Genomic DNA, 22,866 nt, shown 5'->3' on the forward strand with positions numbered 1-22,866 from the left:
TCTCTCTCTCTCTCCAACTTGGGCGGAAACCTCCCAAGCTCTTTATATGGCTAGCAAGCCAATCGCTAGCCGCCACGTGTGCATAATTTAGGATCGGCCAATAATGTGGCGCGAATCTAAATACAAATGGCGGGAACTCCTTTGCACCGTGCATCACTATGATGCAAAAGAAATGCACCATGCAAAGAAGGCTACAAACTGGCGGGAAATACTGTTTTTGCACGCGGGTTCTCTATTGCAGCAGAAAACTCTACCGTGCAAAGGAGCTGCAATTTGGCGGGGACATAATTTAGCAGTGCCGAAGCACACAAAAACAAAAAAAACACAACTTTGGGTTGTGACAGCAGGCACTGTGGTGAAGCATCTCTGCCACACAGCTCCCTGTTCCTGGCTGTGACCCTGTCCTGGGTGCTGCTGGCAGCCCTCCAGGGCCGACATCGCAGGGACAGACAGGTGGGGGTCCAGACAGCTGGTGTGGGGATCATGTCCACCACATCATCCCCATTGAGCTTAGCCCTGCCCACATACTCATGCCCATCCCAACTGCCCAAGGCCCCAGCTGGACCCAGGAGGAGGTGTGTGACCTTGTGACACTGGGGCAAGGCCAATGTCCAGAGGTAGTTCGTGCAGAGCGGGCACTCTAACACCCACATTTATGAGGTTATTTCAGCTGGGATGCATGCACAAGTCCGCTCCCGGATGCTGTGGCTGTGCCACATGAAGGCCAAGGTCTTGTGGGCACAGTGGGTGGCTGTGACCAACTTCAGTTGTTGGCCCAATTGTGCCCAGAAGACCATACCATGCCCTTCACGTGGGAGCTGGCCCGCATTTTGATGCCCCAGGAGCCAGGCCACACCTCTGCTAGTGCCACCAGCAGGGGTGGCCTGCCCTCACCCCATCCTGACACCTATGGTGACACCCTGCCCACCTCCCCAGCTGCTGCATCCACTGGCAGCTTGGGGATCTCTGCCCAGCAGCTGCACTGCCCATGGCCCAGCCTCATACCCTGCCATGAGGAGCAGCCAGCCAAACCACCACCAGCTTCTAACAGTACCAGCTGCTCCCCAGAGTGGGCCCCTGGCTGGGCACTGGCCTGCCGTTTACCACAGGCCATGGACACTGGGTGCAGCCAGCTGCTGTTGCTGATGGGGAGGCCTGTGCTGATCCGCCCACATGGTAAGTTCTACACTGGAGGAGAGCCCTCTCAGTCTCCGGCCCTGCCCCTGCCCCCAGACTCTGTCCACACTCCCTGCCCAGCCTGCCCGCATTCCTCAGGCCCCAGGTTCCTGCCCCTGCACAGCCTGCAGAGAGGCAGGACACAGTTAAACTTCATTGAGCAGCCTGTGTCCCTGAAGCTGGGCAGGCACAGACCACTCACATGCCAAGGAAGGTGTTGATACCAGTGGCAATGTCCTCCTTGACAGTGGGGGGCAGGGACGTGTAGTGCTGCGACAGATAGCCCTCCAGGTAGTGGTGGAGGGTTTAGGGTGGTCTTGGCTTGCCCCCTGTATTGTAGTAGCTCAGGGTCCCCAACCAGGAGTGCAGGTGTGCCCGGGGTACCAGCAGGATCATCATCAGCAGGGCATAGTGGCTCAGGCAGCCCTCTGCCTGCACAAACAGCTCATCGCGCACTGCCTGGGTTACACGCAGCAGGGGCATGCTTGACACACAGTGGCAGTGCAAGTGGGGCTGGCCCTGTGGCACCTCCCCAGAGAGGCTCACTGCAGGGAGGGCTGGGGTGTGGTCAGCCCCTCACTCCAGTTGTCTGGGAGCCCCACGTGCCCTAAGCCTGGGAATCAGTGCATCAGAGCAGGTGGCCTGCAGGGAGGAGGGGGTGGAGTCTGGAGCTGTGGCAGCAGATGTTGCCAGCAGCCTGGCCTGGCCTGCCCTGGAGCAAGCGGGGCCAGGGAGCCTGGTCAGTGGCCACCTGGGCCCAGCCCTGCCCAGATAGCTTACCATGGTCCCTGGGCACCCGTGGATAGCCAACCTATTTGAGGCTGGGTAGCACAGGGCCCCTTGTGTAGAGCATCTTATCTCGGCAATGTTGCAAACTCACAAAAGTGACATGAAGAAGGCTGGTTTCCAATTCAGTTTAATTCTCCCCAGCATGCACAATGTGTTGATTCTAAAGTTCTTTCTGTGGTATAGCCTCTGGCATTGATTTCTCTCTTCAGGGTGCATAGATGTAATCCCAGGTTTAATATATTACTTTTATGGAACTTGAATTTGAAACACCTTAAATAATTTTAATGCATCTTTCAGTATGGGATTTCATATTTTTTTAGCTGTTAAGAGTGTATAAGTCAGTCAAGTCCTTTTTGCCCCCCAAACTATTTTACTCCTGTTTTATAAATCAATACTCTTATTCAGCTTTGAGTGATATTATTACCATCTGTGGCGAAGTGGGTTTTACTCAGGTTAGCCGCCGCTGGCCTCCCACTTGCCTCTGGGCATGCCGCCCACCTGTCTCTCCTGCCACGTCTTGTTGAAAATAAATAAGTTGTTAAATAAGGAGGAAGGCTGTCTATTTTTCTTTGCACCCTGATATTAAGGGGGTGTCCGCAGCTTGGTACCACCCCTACACCACGGCCCAAGCCTCACAGATGGCATCTCAAGCAGTTGGTTGGACCCTTGCCTTCACCCTATTAGCTATGGCCCCCAACCATAGGGACCTTCAGCTTACACAAACCCTGGCCCCGCCTCAGGCCCAGTCAGGACCCCGAACTCCCTTGCTCATTATGGGCATCCTTTGCGGTGGGCCCCTGGCCCTTCGACCCTTAGGTCCTGGCCCTAGCATGGACCAGTCGAGTCTGTCGATGGGATCTTCCTCTCCTGCCTGCATTATCGGAGTGGGGTTCCCCCTATCCCCAGCTCAGGTGCTTCAGGGAGCATGCCTGGCCCTCCAGGGTCTCTCCCCTACTGGCTCAGATGCTTCCCCAGAGCTTACCTGGCCTCTACTCGTTCCTTTGATCTGACAAAGCAGACCCCACGACTGGTGCTCCACAGTCTCATGAGTCTTCTTACTCCCCCCACTAGAGCAGCAGGTCATTGTGCTCAGCCTTAGATGTTATTTCTACCCACCAGAAGGTGAGGGCTGGGGTTAAGGCACCCCTACTCACCGTTCACCAAATTGTTCACTAGCCTGGCATTTCCTGGGGCTCCTGCACCACTGAGCCCCATCAGGCCACCCGCCCCCAGAAGGGTGCAGTTTTAGGTCATGCCCAGGACCAGGAGCCTCCTAACCATCCCCTACAGCTCCTGCCCTTACCTCCAGGATGATACCAGCAGCCTTGCAGTCAGGCGATGTTGTTGCCTGGCCTTCCAGCAGTAAATTGCCCTCTTTATATGGGCAGCCCTGGATCCAAAATGGCTGCCCTCATAAGGCACCTGCCAGCTGCTAGCTTCAGGCTCTTAAAGTGGCAGGCACCAACAGTGCCCTGCCATACCAACCTCATCTGCTGACATCCTTAAACTTGAAACTATTTTGTAATGTTAATATTGTGATCTAAAGCTTTCCAAAGTCAGTGGAAATACTTCAGCAATGGTGAGGGCGAAATCAATAGGGATCAGATTCTGTTTTATCTATTAGGCACATCTGTTAGGCACTTAGGTACCTAAGTGCAATTCTGTTGCATCCAACTTGAATTCCTGAAAAACAGTTAATGCAAAACATGTTGTGGGGGGGACTCCTCCTTCTCATGATTTTTTTGTGATTCAACCTGGAGGATCAGTTGATGGCATATTATTAAAGTAGATGTGTTAATGGACTTTCAAGGACTTTAATAGTGTAGAACAGAATTGCACTTAGACACCTATGTCCCTTAGATGCCCAGTAAATGGAATGGAATCCAGCCCTACATGGCTTGATACAAGGTTTTTTGGTATGTCAGGATAGGGTGGCATTACCTTTACATATCATTAAAGATGGAAGAAAAGGCTATTACTATGAGATGAAATGTACATAATATTCATTTAGAACTACAAAACCCAGCTTTAGAAACACAGGAAATTCACGGTCAAGCTTCCCCATAAAAGACATCCGATGCATTAAGGTAGACAAATGTAATTGAGCACCCAAACAATTGTAATGCTGCCATAAAATTAGAATGGAGGAAGGAAAACAAAGGAAAATTTCTGGTGTTCCTTTGTACATATTTAAAACTTTTTCTCTAATCTGAGACCACAAACACAAGCCTGCCATGACAGTACAGAACTTCCTATGGGTTTTATGACTCCTGCTTTTTGGTTACATACATGCAAATGCCTTAAATATCCCCTCCCTTCCTGGATTACTAGTCAGTTAGATCTGGTGCAGTGAATTGCTTCCAAATTATATATTGAAGATTAATGGTTACTTTTACGGCTGTTCATCACAAACAATTGCCTACTTCTAAAAAAAAGGCCATAATCTCCCATTATTTTAATGCTACTGAATTGCTTTCAGGAAAAATGGTAGTCTACTCTGCTGTGAGGATGCAAAGACATTCAGTGCTATAGAAAGCAAAAGGAGAGACCCTTCTCAAAGTGGCCACCAGATGAGATGACCTGTGTTTTAAGTCCCACTGAGAGCAATGAGAGAGAATCCCACCTTCACAAAATGGCTGCTTAGAATTTCTTGCAGTCGATGTTAGTATCCTTCAGCAGAAGCTGAAGAAACTTTCAGTGAGGAAGAACACTGAGTGAATGAATGGGGAAGAAGGAATAACCATCAATTATAAAACCATTCCAATATTTAATTTTAATTCCTAAACCAATTCCTGATGAGTTTCACATTAATTTTGTAATCAATAATTCTATAGCTTTGGGAAGGCCACACTGTCTTCTTCACAGGTAAGAAAGGCTATGTGCAATGTGCACATCCCTCCATAGTGGCCTTTACTCTGAAGTTCCTACCAATCCTCCAGAATGTTTACTCCTTACGCCTATATTATATCATTAGTGAAATGATCAGTACTCATTAAGAGCTAAAATATATTTAGATCATTGAAAGCATTTCTAATGGAAAAAGGTGAAATGAGGAATTGCATAGGTAATAGCTGAAAAATGAATTGCTGAAAGGTAATGAGTCATAAGTTGAAAAAGAAAAAATAATGTTTCTGATTATACAAATAATACTTACATTCGGAGTGAAAAGGTAAACTAATCCATCAACCGCTCCTGGTAAAGTAAGTCCACGAATAAGGAATACAGTTAGGACAAGGTAAGGAAAAAAGGCTGTGACATAAATTGCCTGAAAGGAAAATTGAAACAGAGAGATAGATATTGATAATAATATTATCTTAGTTATGCACATGGGCAACTGGTGCTACCTTAGTCAGGTGGGGCATGTGCCACCCCAGTGACCAGTCAGCAACCAGGGGGGTCCCCCTGCTGCCAATCTCTCTGACTGGGGGAGGAGGGGTCCCCCTGCAGCAAAACTTACTGGCCAGTGAGCAGCTATGGCGCTCCCACAAGTGGCTGCGGCACTTCCAGAAGCGACCATGACCTACAACTGGTGCTCCCATTCCCTAGCCACTGCTCACGTGGGGGGCACCGGCTCTCCCACCTGCCCCACCTGCCCATCGCCTAAGCAGGGAGCACGGCTGTTCAGGAGGTGCAGCAGTGCTCTCAGGGGGTGCATGTGCACCCTTGTGCACCCACTATGCGTCCCCACTGGTTATGCAATATCTAGTTCTAGAAAAATTTAATATAGCTGCATTTTCTAACTATTATTTTTGCTGGAGGTAGAGTATGTTAAAGAATGTCTATCATAAAAGAGTTTCATAAACTCTGCAAGGGGAAGTTTACTCTTAAGATTACGGGGTTGAAGAAACATGAATTATTTGTGTAACTGGGAAGCCTTCCTCGAAAGCTACAATTCAGTATTTTGAGAACAAGAGACAAGAACAAGTTAACTATTTTGAGTCTCTCTCTCTCTCTTTACGTTCCTCACCTTTCCTGTGGTTTCAATTCCTCGGATGGTACAAAGGTACACAACTGCCCAGGCAGCAGCCAAGCACAAAACCAGCCACCATTGTGTAGTGCCACTCTCTGTGATATCAGTGGTTACATTTAAAGTTCTCCTGTACCAAAAATAATTTACTGGAGTGCTTGCACAGCATTCTTCTATGAGCCCTAAAAAAGAGAGATGAGAAATACTACTAAACTGGCATGAGTGAGATTGTATATAATACCTTATTTCCCCTACACTGTGAGAACAATAGTTAAGAAGCAAGACATCATATTAGTCAATCCTGGAGACTTGTAATGTAACATCATGGAAAAGGCTAGAGGACCAGAGACTGAATCCCCATATGGAGAATGCACAGAAAATGGTGAAGGTGATGTCACATTGCCTATGTGACCATCCTGTACAAAGATCAAGTTTAGTTCAGGGACAATTTTAAGCAACCTCAGGATGTTTCTGACTCTTCAGCATCACAGCTACTTTTTAACCCATTCACAGCCACTGCCAAATTGTAAGCAACTTTTGGCCAAGAAAAGGATTTTGGCCAACTGCAAGGGGATTAAAACTGAGCTTTTAGGTGAGCAGCCAGGCTAAGCAGTGATGCTGAAGAAGAGTGCACTTTGCCCCAGTAGCCAGCACTTAGCCCTGACTGTGTAACAGGTTAGGTGCCTGAGGGCTGTTATGATGCCCCCTCATCCCTGCTAGGCTCCCTTTGCTCTTTCTCTCAAGGTCACGCCTTGCCTTCACAGCCATCATATCTTGATGGAAACTTCATGAAAGGGAGACTGCCCACAGAGACTGACAAACCCAGAGGACTATCCTGACCTAGCTTGCCTTACGAGCTAATTGTGTGGCTCCAGTCCACCCCTACACCATGGGCCATGCCTTGCAGGTTTTTTGAGTCACCAGTCAGGTGGAACACTTGTCCTTAAGTCTCCAGACCCTCTGTCCTTCCTTCCTTCCCTTGTTGGGGTTTCAGCCTTCCCAGCTTCCGCCCCTCTACTCTGGCTGGTCCCTTATCCAAGGCCCTGTTCTAGACCTGCCCGTCTGGGCTCTGGGTCCTGCGGCCCCCATGATCTAGGCCTGCCACTGTCTGGGCTCAAAGCAACCACCAGTACAACTTAAACCAAAAACATCCTAGCCCTTGGGCAGACACCCAAATCATCGCCAGGTTTAAAATAAAATAAAGGCCACTTGCATGCCTAAACAAGCCTCTCTCTCTGCCCCAGGTAACTCTTCCTTGTTCTCAAACCTGCAGAGTTGATTCCTTCCAGCTCCACTGTCAGTTCAGAAGCCCTGATGCTCTGCTGCTAGGAGCTCCTCACTCCATGGCTTTCCAGGCTAGACTGCCTGACCAGCAGAATTGCCAGGTCTTAAATACGAAATTATTGTACTGGGAAGCTCAAATTATCATATTTTCTGAAAAACTATCATACACTGTAAAATATACAAATAACTATGCAAACAAGCATGCAAATAAGCCTTCTTATTCTCTTTATATTGCTCATAATAAGTCTTCAGTGAGCGAGTGAGAACTGGGTCATCAAAATTGAAGCATTTCTTTATTTTGGGGCAAGTAGTCATTAGAAAGCACTGCCAGCAAACCTGAAAGTTGGTTAAAATTCCGTGAGAGTGACTTGGGTTTTGAATATGCTGAATTGATTAACTGCCTCAAAAATTATTGTATGTTTTAAACACTTAATATTATCTATCATACATTGTTCAAGGGTTAAAATTATTATACAAATATGATAATGAACATACACCTGGCAACACTGCTGACCAGCTCAGGTTCTGGACTTATATGGCTCAAGCCAAGCCCTCTTCTGGTCAGGTGACTCCCCTGTCAGCTGACCTGACTACAGCGCTGTTCCTTAACCCCTGCTCTGCTGGTTGCCTGTGCTACAAAGATCCTGCCCTTGAAGGGTCTATGCCGCTTTTCAGTAACAGGGCCAGTGTTCCCTGTTACGCTCTGGAAAAAATATTTTCCCCCCTTCATTCTGCCTTCCCAAAAGAAGGTGTATGCTTTATTTTCCTGCATACCATATGTCCCCCAAATATGGTAACCTATTCTGACAGATCACAAGGTCTAAGATGGAGGATGGAACTCAGCACACCAATGATCCAATTCCCATTGAAGAAACAAAGAGCCAATTCCTTTCTCCCTTTATGCACCTAACTGGCCTATAACTGGCATGTTTAGCATGTATGTACAGTCAGCAATTCAGCTCTATATGCACAAGCTCATTCAAATGCACTGAGCATGCTCGTAGGGCTGTGCTTCAGCTGGGTGGCCAAAAACAATTGCCTAGGTATGCATGGAAGGCCAGGCAAGTCCTCTATTTTAGAAAAGAAGCAACAACTATGGTTGGTAGAGAGAGGTGTAGGCAATGCCTAGTGGTTAGAGTATTTTGCTGTGGAGTAGGAGGTGTGGGTTCTAACACGTTCTGGGTGAGGGGGTAAAGACCCCAGGTCCCTTGTTTCCTGGCAAACTATTAAGCTGTTGAGTTATAAGGGCAGGAGTTCTCTTCTCGTCCTCTGGTTTATTTTCAGTGGGTTTTTGCTCAGGCGATTCTGTTTTGATACAGGCAGAAAACAGAATCCCAAATTGTGCATTAAGATCAAAGACTGCAACTCTGTATGTGACACATAGATGTGTAAACTAATATAGGATTTAGCCCAGCCTCAGGTGAAACTAATTGCTGAATAACACTGTCGTAAGAGTCACACTTAGTTTATACTCTTCTTACTCATACTGTGAAATCATTTTGATGGTGAAAAAGCTGGATATGCACCCCTAGTGGACCAACACTTAACTCTCCATCCACCCATCGGCTGAAGACAGGGGGGTTAATGCACAGACTTGTTTTTCACACCCTTCCCAGGCTACAATGCAAGGAGTATAGTTTGGCTGCAAAGAGGTGGTGTGATAGAAGGGCTTTACACCCTCCATGACCAGGTAGGACTAGGTTACCATCAAGCCCTAAAATACAGAGAGGAATTCATCATGAGCCTTTATATTAGATCTACTGACATGTTATAGGAATAACAAATAGCAGAGAGAGTAAGCCTGGCTATCTCCCAGTACCTACATAGATAAGTCATGAAATATTACTTACCCGTTCTGTTCTCATTGAGAGGACATGTACTCCATGGAAGAGGGTCTTGGAAGGAGTTAAAGAAATACCACAGCACCCAGCACAAAATGGTATTGTAATATAAACCCACTATGAATGACACTGCCATGGAAGCAACTCCTAGAGAAGACACAAAATTTCAGGTGAAATAAATCAGTGAAAAAAAATCCTTAACATTCGCTTTTGCTTTACCCTAACAAGTTTTCATGTAGTGAAGGACTATTAAAATCATTTGGACATTGGGAAACTTGCACATGCTTTGCTGGTGGGCTGACACTTGCTTTATGACACTCTTCACTGTTTTGAGTGCCCTGTTCAGGAAATGCAGTCACCTGGTCTATTTCTACTGGTGAAGTCTATCTTCCAGTGCACTGAGAGAAAGGAAGTCATTGTGGTCTAAGAACTGTCTATGCAGTGGTAATGGTATTTTTTCCTCCATGACTTTGGGAAGACTGTTATTCCCCAGCACACTGCATTTTCACTCCCAGATGAAGTTTCTTTGACTGAAGCTTCAAACTCAGGGAGCAAAAGTTCTAATTTTGAATTCTAGGAGCACTGCAATGCTTTTGTCCTTGCCATTCTCAGAGAGTGAAGGGGAGAGTTAATTTTACACTGTGGTAAGGTGGATTATAAATATATAACAGTTATTTCAATAATTAGGATGGAAGGAAGAGAGAGATATGGAAATGGCAGATTCTGAGCTAGAGGAAAATGAAGCTTAAGTGACTGGTGACAGTAGAGCTTTCCTGTACTTTATTGGTAGCAGGGAAACAGGATGGGTTCTCTTTGCCTCTGTGGAGATGGGAATGGAGATCACTCCCATGCAATAATGCTAAGAAACCATAGCCCAGCTGTTCTGGGGAGGTTGGTATGCTCAAGTGCCTGCAGGAGAGGAAAAGCACAAATCTCAGGTCTCTAGTTCAATTACCTACAGCACCAGGTGGCAATGCCAGGTTTCAGCATGTCTTTTCCCTTTAAGAGATGCAGATGCAGAAACAGCACCCACCACTTCGTGATTTCTACTGTCTGTGGTCAAATGTAAGTTTAGGTCATTTTAAAACGGGAGGGAAATGTACTGCTTAGGAGCATGCATTTTCTGTTCTGATTTAACTGTTATGTCTGTCTGCTCCTGGAGTGGTACAAGTGAGCTACACCACTGCCGGGCTTATACCAGCATAGAAAGAGACACCCATAACACCTGTACTTGGACCTCTTGTACATGCATAACCTACATCTGTCCACATTCTACATGATGTTAAGCAGATATACAAGCATGTTCTGGTACTAGGGCATGAGATTTGTTTCACAGAGCAATTTGCAGCTATGTAACAGGAAGCAAGAGTGCAGGAGAAGAGAAGGAGGACTCTGGATTCAGAAGGGAAGTAGAGCAACAAAAGCAGCTAACTGTGGCTCCACAGAGGTGTCATTTGGCTTTGCTGCCCAGGAAATAGGTTGTGGAAGCATGAGGGCACAACCATGAAAAGACGATGCAGACCTCATCATCCTTCAGGGTTGTGCTGTCGTGTGGCTAGTTCAGCTGCTGACACTTCCTGCTCTACTCCCAGACAGGAAGGTGTGAATTGCTATTTCCAAGGAGAACCCATGTCCCATCTCTCACATCCCTGAGGAAAAGAGAAGGCAGGCAGAGGAGACCCTGGGGCAAAAGTTCTCATTCCCCACGGGCAGAGTGAATATTAACACTGAGTGTTGCTTGTTAGTTTCACTTATGTTCTTGATGACCAAAGCTTGGAAAACAAGTAGTAACAAGCTTTGGGGCTTTTTTTTTTAATTGTTTGCTCTATTCATGTCATTTTACTACTTTGGGGGCATGGAATGATTTATTCTTGTTCCAGCTGTTTCAGCCCTGGAAGAGGCAAGCAGTGGTCTCTTGGGCATATGCCATAGGATGTCCCTAATAAGCCTGAAATCTCCCATCACCCTGCTTTTTATTTCATGTAGTTAGAGAATAGTTGTTTATTAAATCAACCATAACAGAGATTTCTATGTCCTTGCAAATGGGTAAGAAGCATCTGGAAAAGAGGCTGGAGCCTCAACATTTTAGTCTCTGGAAGAGCCAGGGTGGCCACCCTGTGGGATGGGCAGCCTCTGTGTGTGGCACATGGCAGACTGGGGAAGGGACAGGTAACACAGCGGCAGATAGGGCAGGGAACAGAAAGCAGAGCAGCAGGTCAGATATGGAACACAGGACAGGGAGTAGCAGCAGTTCAAGCAGAGGAAAGGTATGGAGTGGCACCTGAAGGGTGTAGAGCCAATTTGTAGCACACCTGCCAAAACAGTTGGCCCCCAATACTCTAGGCCATATTGAGCTTGGCCATTGTTGTGGCTAGCCACATAACAGTGAGATAACAAGTGGAGAAACATACCAACACCTCCAAGGTAGGGTGAGATGGTACTCCAGATACCAACACTGCCTCTTCTCAGGTACTGTCCTATGGCAAGCTCAAGATGCAATAGTGGAATTCCTTCAAAGATAAGAGCTATGAAGTATGGGATCAAGAATGCCCCTGGGAACACAATAAAATCTATTTGAGAAATGGAACTGCCTGTATTTCACTCAAGTTGGCCTTTATTACTATTTATTATATGTTGTTATGATTACACTCAGAGTCCTAGTAAGCAAAGGATCCAATATTTGTAACCCCTGGAAGCACCAGGCCTGATGCCAGTACCTTCATTCGGTTGGTAAATTTGGCAGCAAAGATCTGCAATGAATGGCTCATATTTCTGGTGCTCCAAACTATTTACTCTTGAGCAACTTGGATTCCCTTCTATTTTCCATTAGCACTAGAGCTCTGAGCATCTTTGAAGATTTTCTCCACCCCGCAAGCCTACCTTTTTGCCCCCACTCTCTCTAGCAAGTACTCTTACCTCTCCCCCTCAACCGTGCATTTCCCCAAGTTACCCCTGACCTTACCTGTTAAGAGTCCCCCTACTTCTGCATTCCCATTTTCACTTTCCATAAGCCTGACCTTATGTGAGCTCTTTCCCAACTTGTTTCTCCTCAGCTTCCTTCTGCAAAGTCCCTCCCTATGCCTCTGACCTTCCCCAGGCCCCCTCACATCTCCCACATACTTGGACCTGGTTCATCTTGGAGGGAGAGACAGGAAGAAGTTGGAGGTGGAGTTGTGCTCCCTGGAAGGGTCTGGTAGTTTAGCCCACTGCCTGCCCTGCTGGGTTCCCCATACAGCATATTCAGAGTTAAGGCATGGGCAGGTAGGTGGATAGGGAGCTTTATGATGTAAGGGAGTCCAGCACTGACTGGCCCAGAAATTAAAAGATTTTAAGACTGGGCAACAAATGATTTAAAAATAATAACGTGAAAGATCTTTTGGTTGTTCACAGTGTGTGTACTGGATGCAGAGTTTCCAATCCTCATTAGTAAGGCACATTATAGCACTAAATGTAGGAACTTTCCAGGAGCACATATCTGAGATCCAATTGCAAAAACCTACATGAGGTACCACCTGCTGCTCTGGTCCTCTAGAGTCTCCCAGCACTCATGTGTGCTGCTTCTTTTTGAGCTCCCCAGCCTTATAACTTCCCAACCCTCAGTCCTGCCTTTAGCTCCTGTGCACATCTCTGCTCCTCTTGTACCTATGGAGGCTCTTCATCTTTGCTTCAGGACTTGAAGGAGACCAGACCCAAGGTTTCTTCACTGCCACCCCACTCTTGGTCTTCATAGGGAAAAGGAGATGGGGTGTGGGCTTTCTGCTTCCTCTATATAGGAGGCCTTGAAAGAGTGGAAGGAGGGGCAATTCCAAAGGGTCTTTCGCCCCAACCCTCCATTCCCAGGCTAAGGTGGGGGTCATCTCTTCTTTCCAGGCCAGGTGCTTCAGACCAAGAGAGAAGAGGAGCTAGCTCTGTTTTCACAAAGGGGTGGGGGAAGTGGAGGCATCTGCCCTCAGCTCCCAGGTCTCCATTTGCCCACTCGGTGCTCCCTTTCGTAAACCCAATCAATTCTATGGTTCCTCAGACGAGGGATAAGTGCTGGGTTTTGGTTCCTTCAACAGCTTTTCTTGCCCAGGGGGTGGAGAAAGCAGCCAAACAGAGATGAGGGGAAGGTCTGGCTATCATAAGCAGACTAGAGCTTATTTCATTGAGAGACTGGTTCTGGTGAGGTTCTAGGCCTTACAATTTGCAAACTAATTGGGTGAGTTGCCAGTGTTGGGGTAGATTGTTGGCCAGAGCTTGAAGGCTACAGCTCCCTAGTTATTACCCAGCCATGCAGGATCCCATCCATCATGAGCTGTTCAGTGTGAGCAAGGCTGACCAAACGCAATGCTAAGCAGAGGCCTGGTGTCACCAGTGAGGGTTAATAGCTGGAACTCCTATGGCATAGTCCTTCAGGTTTTGTGGCATGGTTGTCATGGCTGCCAATTCTAACTAATTTTTGTCCTTCCGTCACTTGGGGCAAGGGAAGGGATAAATTATGATATAAAATGTTTTAGCAATGCCTGTTGGCTAATTCATTTTTTTTCAGCCTGTAAAATAATATAACCTTAGGGAAAACAACAATTAAGCCACAACCTCAGAACATAAGTCGTTCTGATGTGCCCAGCAGCACCTTTCTCTGAAATAAGAGTCTGGATTTCACTCACTCCATCCACAAACTACAACTATTTTTAGTGTCATAAACATAGGTATGAAAACCATATGTTATACTTTTGAAAAAGAAATTATTGCCCTGAATTTGGTAAATGTGAATACTTATACTTGGCTGGCTCTTTCAGACATATTAAGCAGCTCCTCAAAGGGCCTGGGTACCTGGAGTATGGACAAATAGCAACAGTGAGTTAAAAAATGTGTGTGTGAGGGGAGGTCTTACCATGTGTCACATTATGCATAGTGACTCTCTTTGTGTACTCTCTTGGCTTATGGTTAGAGACGTACCTAATTCAAGGGGGCTGCCCCTCACTTTCACGAGCAGAATGCGGGCCCAGACTGCTATTTTGTGGGTGGAGCACTGCAGCCCCCCGCATGTCTCTGATTGGCCAAGGGGCCCCAGTGGCCTGACCTCTCATTACTGATTGGCTGCAGGGACTGCCTGCCATATGCCCTTACCCCTTGCTGCTGATTGGCTGTCCATCGTACAACCCTGCCCCTCACTGCCAATTGTTCGAAAGGGGTGGGGCCGCATGACAGGTAGCCCTTGCAACCACTCGATGGCAAGGGGGAGGAGCAGCAGCCATCTTGCTTGCAGCCCTTTTAGTGGGCAGCCCCCTCTTCCCTGCCCCACTGGGCTGCTGCAGCACACTGAGGACTGCTGGCTCCCTCTGAAAAGCCAGCATTTTCTTTTCTAAGTTTTTTTTCCCCCGTGGATTTTGTGGGCTTTGCCAGATTTCACGGGCAATTCACAAAATCATGAATTTGGTAGGTCTCTACTCATGGTATGTCAAAAATAAACTGTGCTAGTTTATTGTTGAATGTAAATGGGCCATTCTGCTTTCACTTGCCATTAGGCACAGACAAATCCAGGATTTTGAAAAAGGAGAGTGTGGGACCTGACAAGCACTTTACGAGTGGCTGCACCCCAACTCCCAGGCTTCCCCACTCACTAGGGCAGGCAGAACATGCTGTGGGAGCAGCAGCCAGGGACTTGTTTTAAGTCCCCAAATTGGGTAAGAATCTTCCTCTTGCCCTTTGCAATGCTCCCTCCCTTCTCCTCCCTGCTCAGTGGCACCTCCCCTTCCCTCCCATTCCCCCTCCTTGCCCTCTCTACTTATCCCTCTGGACATAGTAAGGGGAAACCTGCCCACTGCTGCTACTGCTGTCTGGGCTGCTTCTGCCCTGCTCCAACTGGGGCTGCTGGGAAGAGCTTCACAGGGAGTCTGTCTTGGCCAAGGACAGCAGCAGTGGTGGCAGGTGAGTCCCTCTCCCTGTGCCTGCTTCCAGGCTGGCAGAGAACATGCAGGGGAAGAGGCAGAGAGGAGGAACCTGCCTGCCGCCACTGCTGTTGGAGCCCCTGGCTGAGCCCAGCTCCCCACATAGTCACTCCCTTCAGCCCTGGCCAAAGCAGAGCACCCCTGCCCCCCGTATCAGCTGAGGACAGCAGCAGCAGGTCTCCTCTTCCTGTGCCCAGGGGCATAACTAGGGAGGGAGAGGGAGGAAAATAAGAGAGGAGGTGAGGTATCGCTGAACACAGAGGAAAAGGGAGAAGGTTGGGGGTAGGGAACAGGAATTTTGACCTGCTTCAGACACTTAAAAAAAAAAAAAAGTCCTCCGCTGCTGCTCCTGAGCTGCTGCTCCAGACTCTGCAGGGGATCCAGCCATCCAGGCTAAAGGGAACTGGAGCTGCTGAGCTACACTGAGGAGATGGGGTGTATCTATGTCACTGCACTGCCTCTGAATCTGCCTCTACCAAGAGGTACGTGCATGCCAATGTGAAGCCCAAACAGTGAGTGACATCCTGGCACAGTAAACAGTTCAGCAGTAAAGATCATAAATAAGCAGCTACTTAAGTGTCACTGCTGACACTTGAGGGCTGCTCTTATTAATGCAACTTTACCTAATGATGAACATGTGATCTCTGAGGCTAAAATGTAAAGGGAGAAGAACACTAACTGGGGTCCTGACAAGCTCTTAGCACCAACCATGAGAAGAGAGGAGAGAATGCACTTAAAATCCTCACAAAAACAACTATCAGAAAGCACCTATAGACCAAATCCAATTCTCTTTATGCTCCACAGAGGAAATTTTAGGCACTTGTGTATAATGATTCAGCTCTCTGTATGCGAGCCCACTAGATATGTTCAGTAAGGCTGAACTCTGGCTGAACAGCTGTGTGGCAAAATAGGATTGCCCAGCTATGGGTACAAGGCCCAAAATTTTCATTGCAGAAAACAGGAAAAGGCCACTCTTTTAGCCTGTGGTTAGGGCACTTGCCCAGGAAGTATACAACCCAAGTTATAGGCCCCCACATATATTCGGAAAGGATCTGCATCTTCTTTTACTCATCAAGGTGCTCTAACCACCAGGCCACACTAGGCATTGCCTTGATCCCCCCCGTCCCCACTTCAGCTCTCATCTTGAAGCTGGCCCTCTGGGCACCCCAGACAGGTAGATTTGTGGGTGCAGAAGGAAGAGTGTGAGTCTGTGATTCAGTCAGAGTAAAAACAGATATCACCAAATGAAGCAGATCATCCGTGATGGGATATGTCCCACCACAGCTGATCAGCTTTAGAGAGTGAAATCATGTCACCTGACGGGTTGGGTAGGGCCCTGATCCATCCCTTGCTGATCCATCCCTTGCTGCCCTGTGCTTCCTTGCTAGGACCTGCACTGACCTGTGCCTCTGTGTGAAATGGGTCAGTGCAGGTCCTGGCAAAAAAGTGTGAAGTGGTGCAGGACCCAGGGAATTCCTGGCATCCTGTGCCTCCCCTCTGGGACTTGTACTGGGTCCCATACTGACCTGTGCTCCACATGGAGGCACAGCTCAGCACATGTTCTGGCATGGAGGAATTTCCCTGTCCTGTGCTGCCTGTGCCTCCTCGTGACCATGCTGACCTGTGCCTCCATGTGAAGCACAGGTCACTTTGGGATCCAGTGTGGGTCCCAGCATGGTGACACGGGGTGCCAGGGCTTCCTTGCATCCTGTGCCTCCATGCTAGGACCAATGCAGGCTTTCCCTGCTTATGAAGATGTGCCCCTGGAGATCCCAGGGTTCAATTCTGTAAGCAGGGAACCCTGACTTTCTCCACTTATAGAAAGGCACCCTGAAGTTCCCTGTAACTAGGGAAAGCTGGGCAGGTGCTCCTAGAGCCCTGAGGGGTCCAATTCTGCCTGGGCATTCTGGGGTGCACAGGATCAAGCCTGGAGATGCCCATGCTCACCCACCACAGAGCAAATAGATGTCCACTGCAATAAAGAGATACTATTCTACACTGCCTTTTGTCGCACCACTCATGTGGTGCAACATAGCATAGGGATGTCTATTTGCTCGTCATTTGTGCCACCATAAAAATGTTTATGGCTGCACAGATGTGACAACAGATGATGTCTGTTCTTTCTCTTACCTGTTGCTCTGGAAGGAAGCAACATCCATGATCCTGCTTCAAAACAACAGAAATTTCCCCTCCAATCTCTTTTCATTTTATCCAATGACTATTAAAGGTAAGGTGCAATATCTCAGCTTCAAGACTATCATCTGATGTCTTGTTGACTCTCAGTTTTTTTAGCCAAATGTTTTTTGTTCCCTTCATAATTCTTACTGTTTGTAGCACATTTCTACTTTTTGGTAAGAAGTAAGATACTCTTTGGTCTGTAAAATGTATATCTTTTACAGTATTTTTAATATATGCATATTCTGTATGTATACGCAGGTTTCATTTTCCTGCTTATCATGGTAGAAGTTTATTTTATTCTAGGCCCCTTTTGCTTTTTCTGGTATCCAGTTCAACATCTTCAAGACGGTAAATGAGGCTTTATCTAAACTGTTACCTAGGGAGCAAACAATTTAGCTCTGTCTTCCTGATGGGATTTAAATGGCCAGGTTAAAACCAATATGGTTTTATTCCTCTATAATAAAACTGTTGTTTGTCATAGTTAATCTATTTTTAATTCTTCCTGTAGTGTCAAATGTCTGGACTAAGGGCCTTTGTTTTGGCCAAGCATACCTGCAGTACACTACCACCAGGAATAAAACACCGCAGCCAGTTGCTATTAAAATCATTAAGTCTTGCCAAATACTGCAATTTCCCAAACAGCTATATAAACTGATGAGAAAAAAACTTATTTGAATGTCTGTTTTAAGTGCCAAAGTACATAAGTAGTTCTTTAAAAAACTATTTTACAATTTCACTTACCTGGGAGTGTGTCTGTTTGCCTCCTTTTCTCTGGCAAGCAACCTCCATATCCATTACTCATACAGTGTCAATAACTGGCTCAACACAGGCAATAAATCCAAATAATCAGTAACAGCCAAGAGCGATAAGTTGCAGAAGAGCGATAAGTTGCAGAAGAGCTGCTATTATGTCTTTATCTCTGGTTGCATGAGCTGAGCATGTTAAGCCAAGTTACTAAATAACACTAATGTGCCATGAATTAGGTTCAGGGGTCTGATAAGAAGCAACTGACACAATCAGAAATATCAGTCTTTGGTTGTTTTGTAAAGCACCTAGAGATGAAGCAAAATACAGTCTCTGATCTTTCTAAACACTTGGATAAAACCCAGACACAAGCCATTTGTGAGGCTGTGGTTAATACAGCAGAAACTATTCAGTTTCAGGCCTCTTTGTACGAGTTTCAAATTATGGTACACTGCATCTACACTGGACATTTGTACTGGTGTTCCCGCACTGGTATGTACATCCCCAGTAAAGGCAGGCTCTGAGGCACAGTGTCACTCAGGACTTCACATGGGCTAATGAATCTCATGTACTCTTCCTTGGTCAGGGAATTTTCCAAAGCATCCGACTGGAACTCAAACTCTTGAACCACTGAAAGTCAATGGGACTTTTGCTTCTAAATCATGTATGTGCTTTGGAAAATCCAAACCAGTCTTGTTCCATATTAGTAAGAAGAAAAAACCTTGATAAGCCAAATAATCATCTTTTTTTTTTCATTATAATTTTCATGATTTGCTCTAATGTCTGTAATTTTTGCTTTCCAAAGTAAGTGTTCCTGGGTGTGTCAAATGCACAAGAAGCACAAAGTCCATCATGCTTTGACTACCTGTGGCCTTTTCTGGTCCCTTTCTCAAAGTGATACAACCAAAGTAAGAGGAGCTCTGGTGCAAAGAACTCAGAAAGACCATAACAAGTCAGAATGTTTATAACACTATGGATTCCTATTTAAAATCTCTGGGTTTATCTTTTGAATCATGTTTGCACACATTGGGCATGTCCAGATGGGCACAGTCCTGCAGTATGTGGTGCTGTAAGCAAGTTTGCAGTGCCACATACTGCACAGTCCGGTGTTCTCTGTCCTGCAAGGGTGCGCTGCCAAAGCATGCACTGCATCAGGTTTTTTTTCTGTGGGTTTTTGTGACCCCTGGATATCCCGGAGTCACACAAACCCACAGAAAAAGCCCCAGTGCAATGCACAGTTGGCCAGCGCGTGCTGATGAAAAGTGGAGCTGGGATGCCCAGAGCTGCGTTGCAGCTGCCACCAGGCTCTGCACAGCAGAATCTCCATGGCTGCAGCCCCAGGAGACTCCCAGGACCACAGGTAAGGTTGCTGGGGCCATCTCACTGCTGGCCCTAGACTCCCCTACCCAACCCAGGGCAACTTGCCACACACCAAAGCGCACATGGCATGGGTGTGGATGCGCCCATTGGATGTGTCTACATGAGATGCTATGTCGCTGTAGTGATGAACTACAACAACATAGCATTGGCAGGCACAAGCAACATAGCCTGTGACACTGATGCTAGGTCACCTTAGCAATGAGCTATGCTGCTTTAGCTTGTCACTATGGCGATGTAGTGTCTAAACATAACTGTGCGCCACTGGGACTGTGCAGTACCAAATGCACAGCCAGGGGCATGTGTAGGCGCGCCCATTGTGTAGCACCTTGGAGTACACTTAAAAGGATGTCAAGGCACCCCAGGGTGCTGTAGCACCTTGATTGACAATCACTGGTGTAAATCTTTCAACAAGATGTTTTGTATCCCTTCCAAATTTTTGTTGGAAATAACTGGTACAGCTCTGGATATTCTTGTTAATCATATAAACATGGAATCTTTTTATTTGAATGCCACTAAGTTCTTGACCCCAGTGACATTTAATATCGCAACAAATTCCACAATCTAATTATGCACTTAATGAAAAAAACATTTCCATTTACACTTTTTAATTTGGTGTTATCACTTTCATTGGCTGTCTTGTGCCATGAGATAGGGAAAACAGCCTTTCCATATCAACCATCTCTTTGCCATTCTTCATTTTACTTCTTTTTATTGTGCATTCTTATAATTGTAACTCCACTGATGTTATCTGTGTTCTGTGTAACTTCCTTGTGTGCTGCCAATCTTCATGTCTCTATTGGAGTGCATGGTTTGGATAGTTGAGAACTGTTTCCCTTATATGCATACCCATATTGTTGTGTGTGGTCAGTGCAGTGGGAACTATTTGTGTTTCTTTCAACTGTTTTGAGGTAAAAAAAAGTTTGAATGTTAGGTGCCAGGTAAATCAGATTTTCTGTACACTGACCTTTCTTTCCAAAACTGTAAAGTTTATAAGGATACTAAATGCTGGAAGATAAAATGAGCAAAGGTCATTATGGGATTAGTATTCACCATGACTTTTGTGGAGGTCTGAGGAGGAGGGACTTTCTGGCCAGGTATGACCTGAAAGTCATACCTGGGGGTCGGACTCGATGATCTATTGAGGTCCCTTCCGACCCTAACTTCTATGAATCTATGAATGACAAGAGAAGGTTTGGAGTTTTGTCCAAGAGCTATTTTTGCAGTGGTATTGCACTTTGCTCTCAAGCTTCAAAATGAAGAGTGCTTTGGTTGCATAGTTTCCTATGGTTTATTCTGGTTCAGATCTGGTATCCACTTATTTTTAAATAGCTGAAGTCCTTGGAGTATCTGTGTGAACAGTTGTTTATAGTGAGTGGCATCAAGACCTGTATTGACTAGATTCTAAAAAGCTGAAATCCTTAGGCTTGTTCAAAACCTAAAAGAGCTGGCTTCCATCAGCAACTGGAAACAGAGGAGCTGGGCTCCTCTCAAGTGGTGGTGAGGAGCCCTGGCAAGTCCCTGTAGGGAATATAGATGCTTAACCCTGTTTCTGGGAATCACCTTCCTGGTACTAGGTACCTAATTTGTAGGCAGTGTGACATCCGAATTGGAGTCACGGGTGGTGGGATATGCATATATGGAGGAGAGGGAATCTGAATTTTTCCCAAAGTCTTTTTCCATAGCTAAATAGACCAAACTCTCTAACTCTTTCATTGCAAGGCAAGTGTCCCAAATTTTGAACCATTCTTGAGCTATTCTTGGAAGAATTCTGCATCCTTTCCATTTTTTCCATTCTGCTTTTTAAAGGATGCACACACCCTTTCAAAAATGGTCTCACTAAGATTGCTCAGAATGGTAATAACATTTCCCTCCATTTGGCCCCCGTTCCTCTGCTTATATACCCATTGTTCATTGCAGTGGGTCTTACCTTCCATGTTGTCCTAGAAGCTGATGTTCAGTCATTTATCTACCGATTCACTTAAGTGACTTCTGCCATCTAAAATTCCACCATGATTTAACTAGGGACTATGTTCTTGGTTTCTAGGTAGACTGGCTCCTATTTAGCTCTGTGAAAGTGCACCTAGTTTGGCAAACCTAGATTGCCAAACAGTTCACATCAACCTGTAGAACTGACTTGTTTTCACTTACAGCTCCATGAAGTTTTTTCTAACCTGCAGACTTTAACGGGCATTCATTTGAAATTTTTTCCAGTTCCTTGATAGATATTGAGTAGCACTGAATCAAGACTAGATTACTGTAAGACTCCAGTTGAAATTACTGCAGTTCTGATAATTCCTTATTTATTGTTACTTTTTGAGCTCTGTTAGTTATTCAGTTTTTAATCATTTAAGCTATGCCACTTTGTTTTCATACAATACACGTTTCTTAATCAGAACACTGCACCATATTAAGTGAAACATGTCTGAGTAGGTACATTATGACAACACAATTACCTTTGCCAACCTGCCTTCTAAAATTTAACACCATAGTGAAGAAACATCATTTTTAATAATGTAGAAATTATTTTAAAAACACAATTTAATGTCATTTACTTAAAATTCTAAAATATGGGTGGATTTTTACTGACACGCAGAGTGACTGGTGGGATTGATTGATATGATTTTCTTAAAGGAAAGCTCCAATTTCAAATGTTTGGAATACTGGCTTACCAGGCCTTCCAGGGACTTATCCAATGTATCACTTTTTAAAATTCAACTATAAAGTATAAAAACTATATATGTATAAAACTATAAATGTAAAACTGTATATGTATAAAAACTATAAATTTTTAAACTATGAAGTAGTTTATTGTTCTTCTGTTGGAACGATAATAATGAGAAACTGTTTGCAGGATATGCTAGCTTTGATTTCCCCCATACATCATTATTGTTAGTTTATGGTTATTTCTTAAATCATTGTATCTTTTAAAAAAATATGATTTTCACATACAGAAATCTATTCTACTCAATAGTTGAAAACAGCAGATAATATATGAATATTAAAAAATGAAAGTATAATTAGATCTAAAAGCATGTCTTCTCTGCTCATTCGTTCTTTAATATGGTAAGTTGGAACTGTGTATTTAATTCCATAGTAAAAGCGCTATTTAAATCTTACCGCCTCCATATATTTGGCACAAGTATGGAAATCGCCACACGTTTCCCAAACCAACAGCAAATCCAATACAGCTTAAAATATACTGGAATTTATTGTCCCACTTTGGTCTGTCATCTTCTTTAAGAACTTCAGGAAGCATACCCACTGGTAGAGCTTTGGGCATCCTTACGAAGTACAATGTTTTTACCACTCCTGTTCTTCTCTATAATGATGAAGAAAAATTAATAGAATTTGAAACCTGGTTTTCTTACACGTTTTATACAGGACAGTGAGGAATTCTGGGGAAATGGGAGGAGCTTTCTACTCTATGTAACACAAAAGAATGCATCAGTGTAAAAAACACAATTTATATGTACAAAGTTTTACCCATTTGCTTTTTGTGTAATTTCCTTTTATAGTTAGCGAATACACAGCTATAGTGTTAATTGGTAACTGAGGGTTAAATAGTTCTTTGTGCATG

General features: G+C 45.4%; 1 protein-coding gene across 3 annotated transcripts in view; it reads right to left on the reverse strand.

The window, feature by feature from the left end:
• Positions 1-22,637, reverse strand: part of SLC6A18 (solute carrier family 6 member 18) — a 56,455-nt gene extending 33,818 nt beyond the window's left edge. Inside the window, exons 1-5 of one of the 3 annotated variants that reach the window (XM_006015695.2) lie at positions 22,407-22,637; positions 11,469-11,609; positions 9,067-9,204; positions 5,933-6,114; positions 5,120-5,230 (exon numbers count right to left, since the gene is read on the reverse strand). In XM_006015695.2, coding sequence (XP_006015757.1) covers positions 5,120-5,230; positions 5,933-6,114; positions 9,067-9,204; positions 11,469-11,609; positions 22,407-22,569 — 735 coding nt within the window. In that variant the 5' untranslated portion in view covers positions 22,570-22,637. Of the gene's footprint in view, positions 1-5,119; positions 5,231-5,932; positions 6,115-9,066; positions 9,205-11,468; positions 11,610-17,906; positions 18,037-22,406 lie in introns of those variants that run through there. The other 2 variants (XM_025205477.1, XM_025205482.1) reach the window with 2 other exon arrangements.
• Positions 22,638-22,866: the final 229 nt, after the last annotated feature.

The sequence above is a fragment of the Alligator sinensis genome, unplaced genomic scaffold (assembly GCF_000455745.1).
Source record: "Alligator sinensis unplaced genomic scaffold, ASM45574v1 scaffold126_1, whole genome shotgun sequence".
In the NCBI taxonomy this organism is placed as follows: Eukaryota; Metazoa; Chordata; order Crocodylia; family Alligatoridae; genus Alligator; species Alligator sinensis.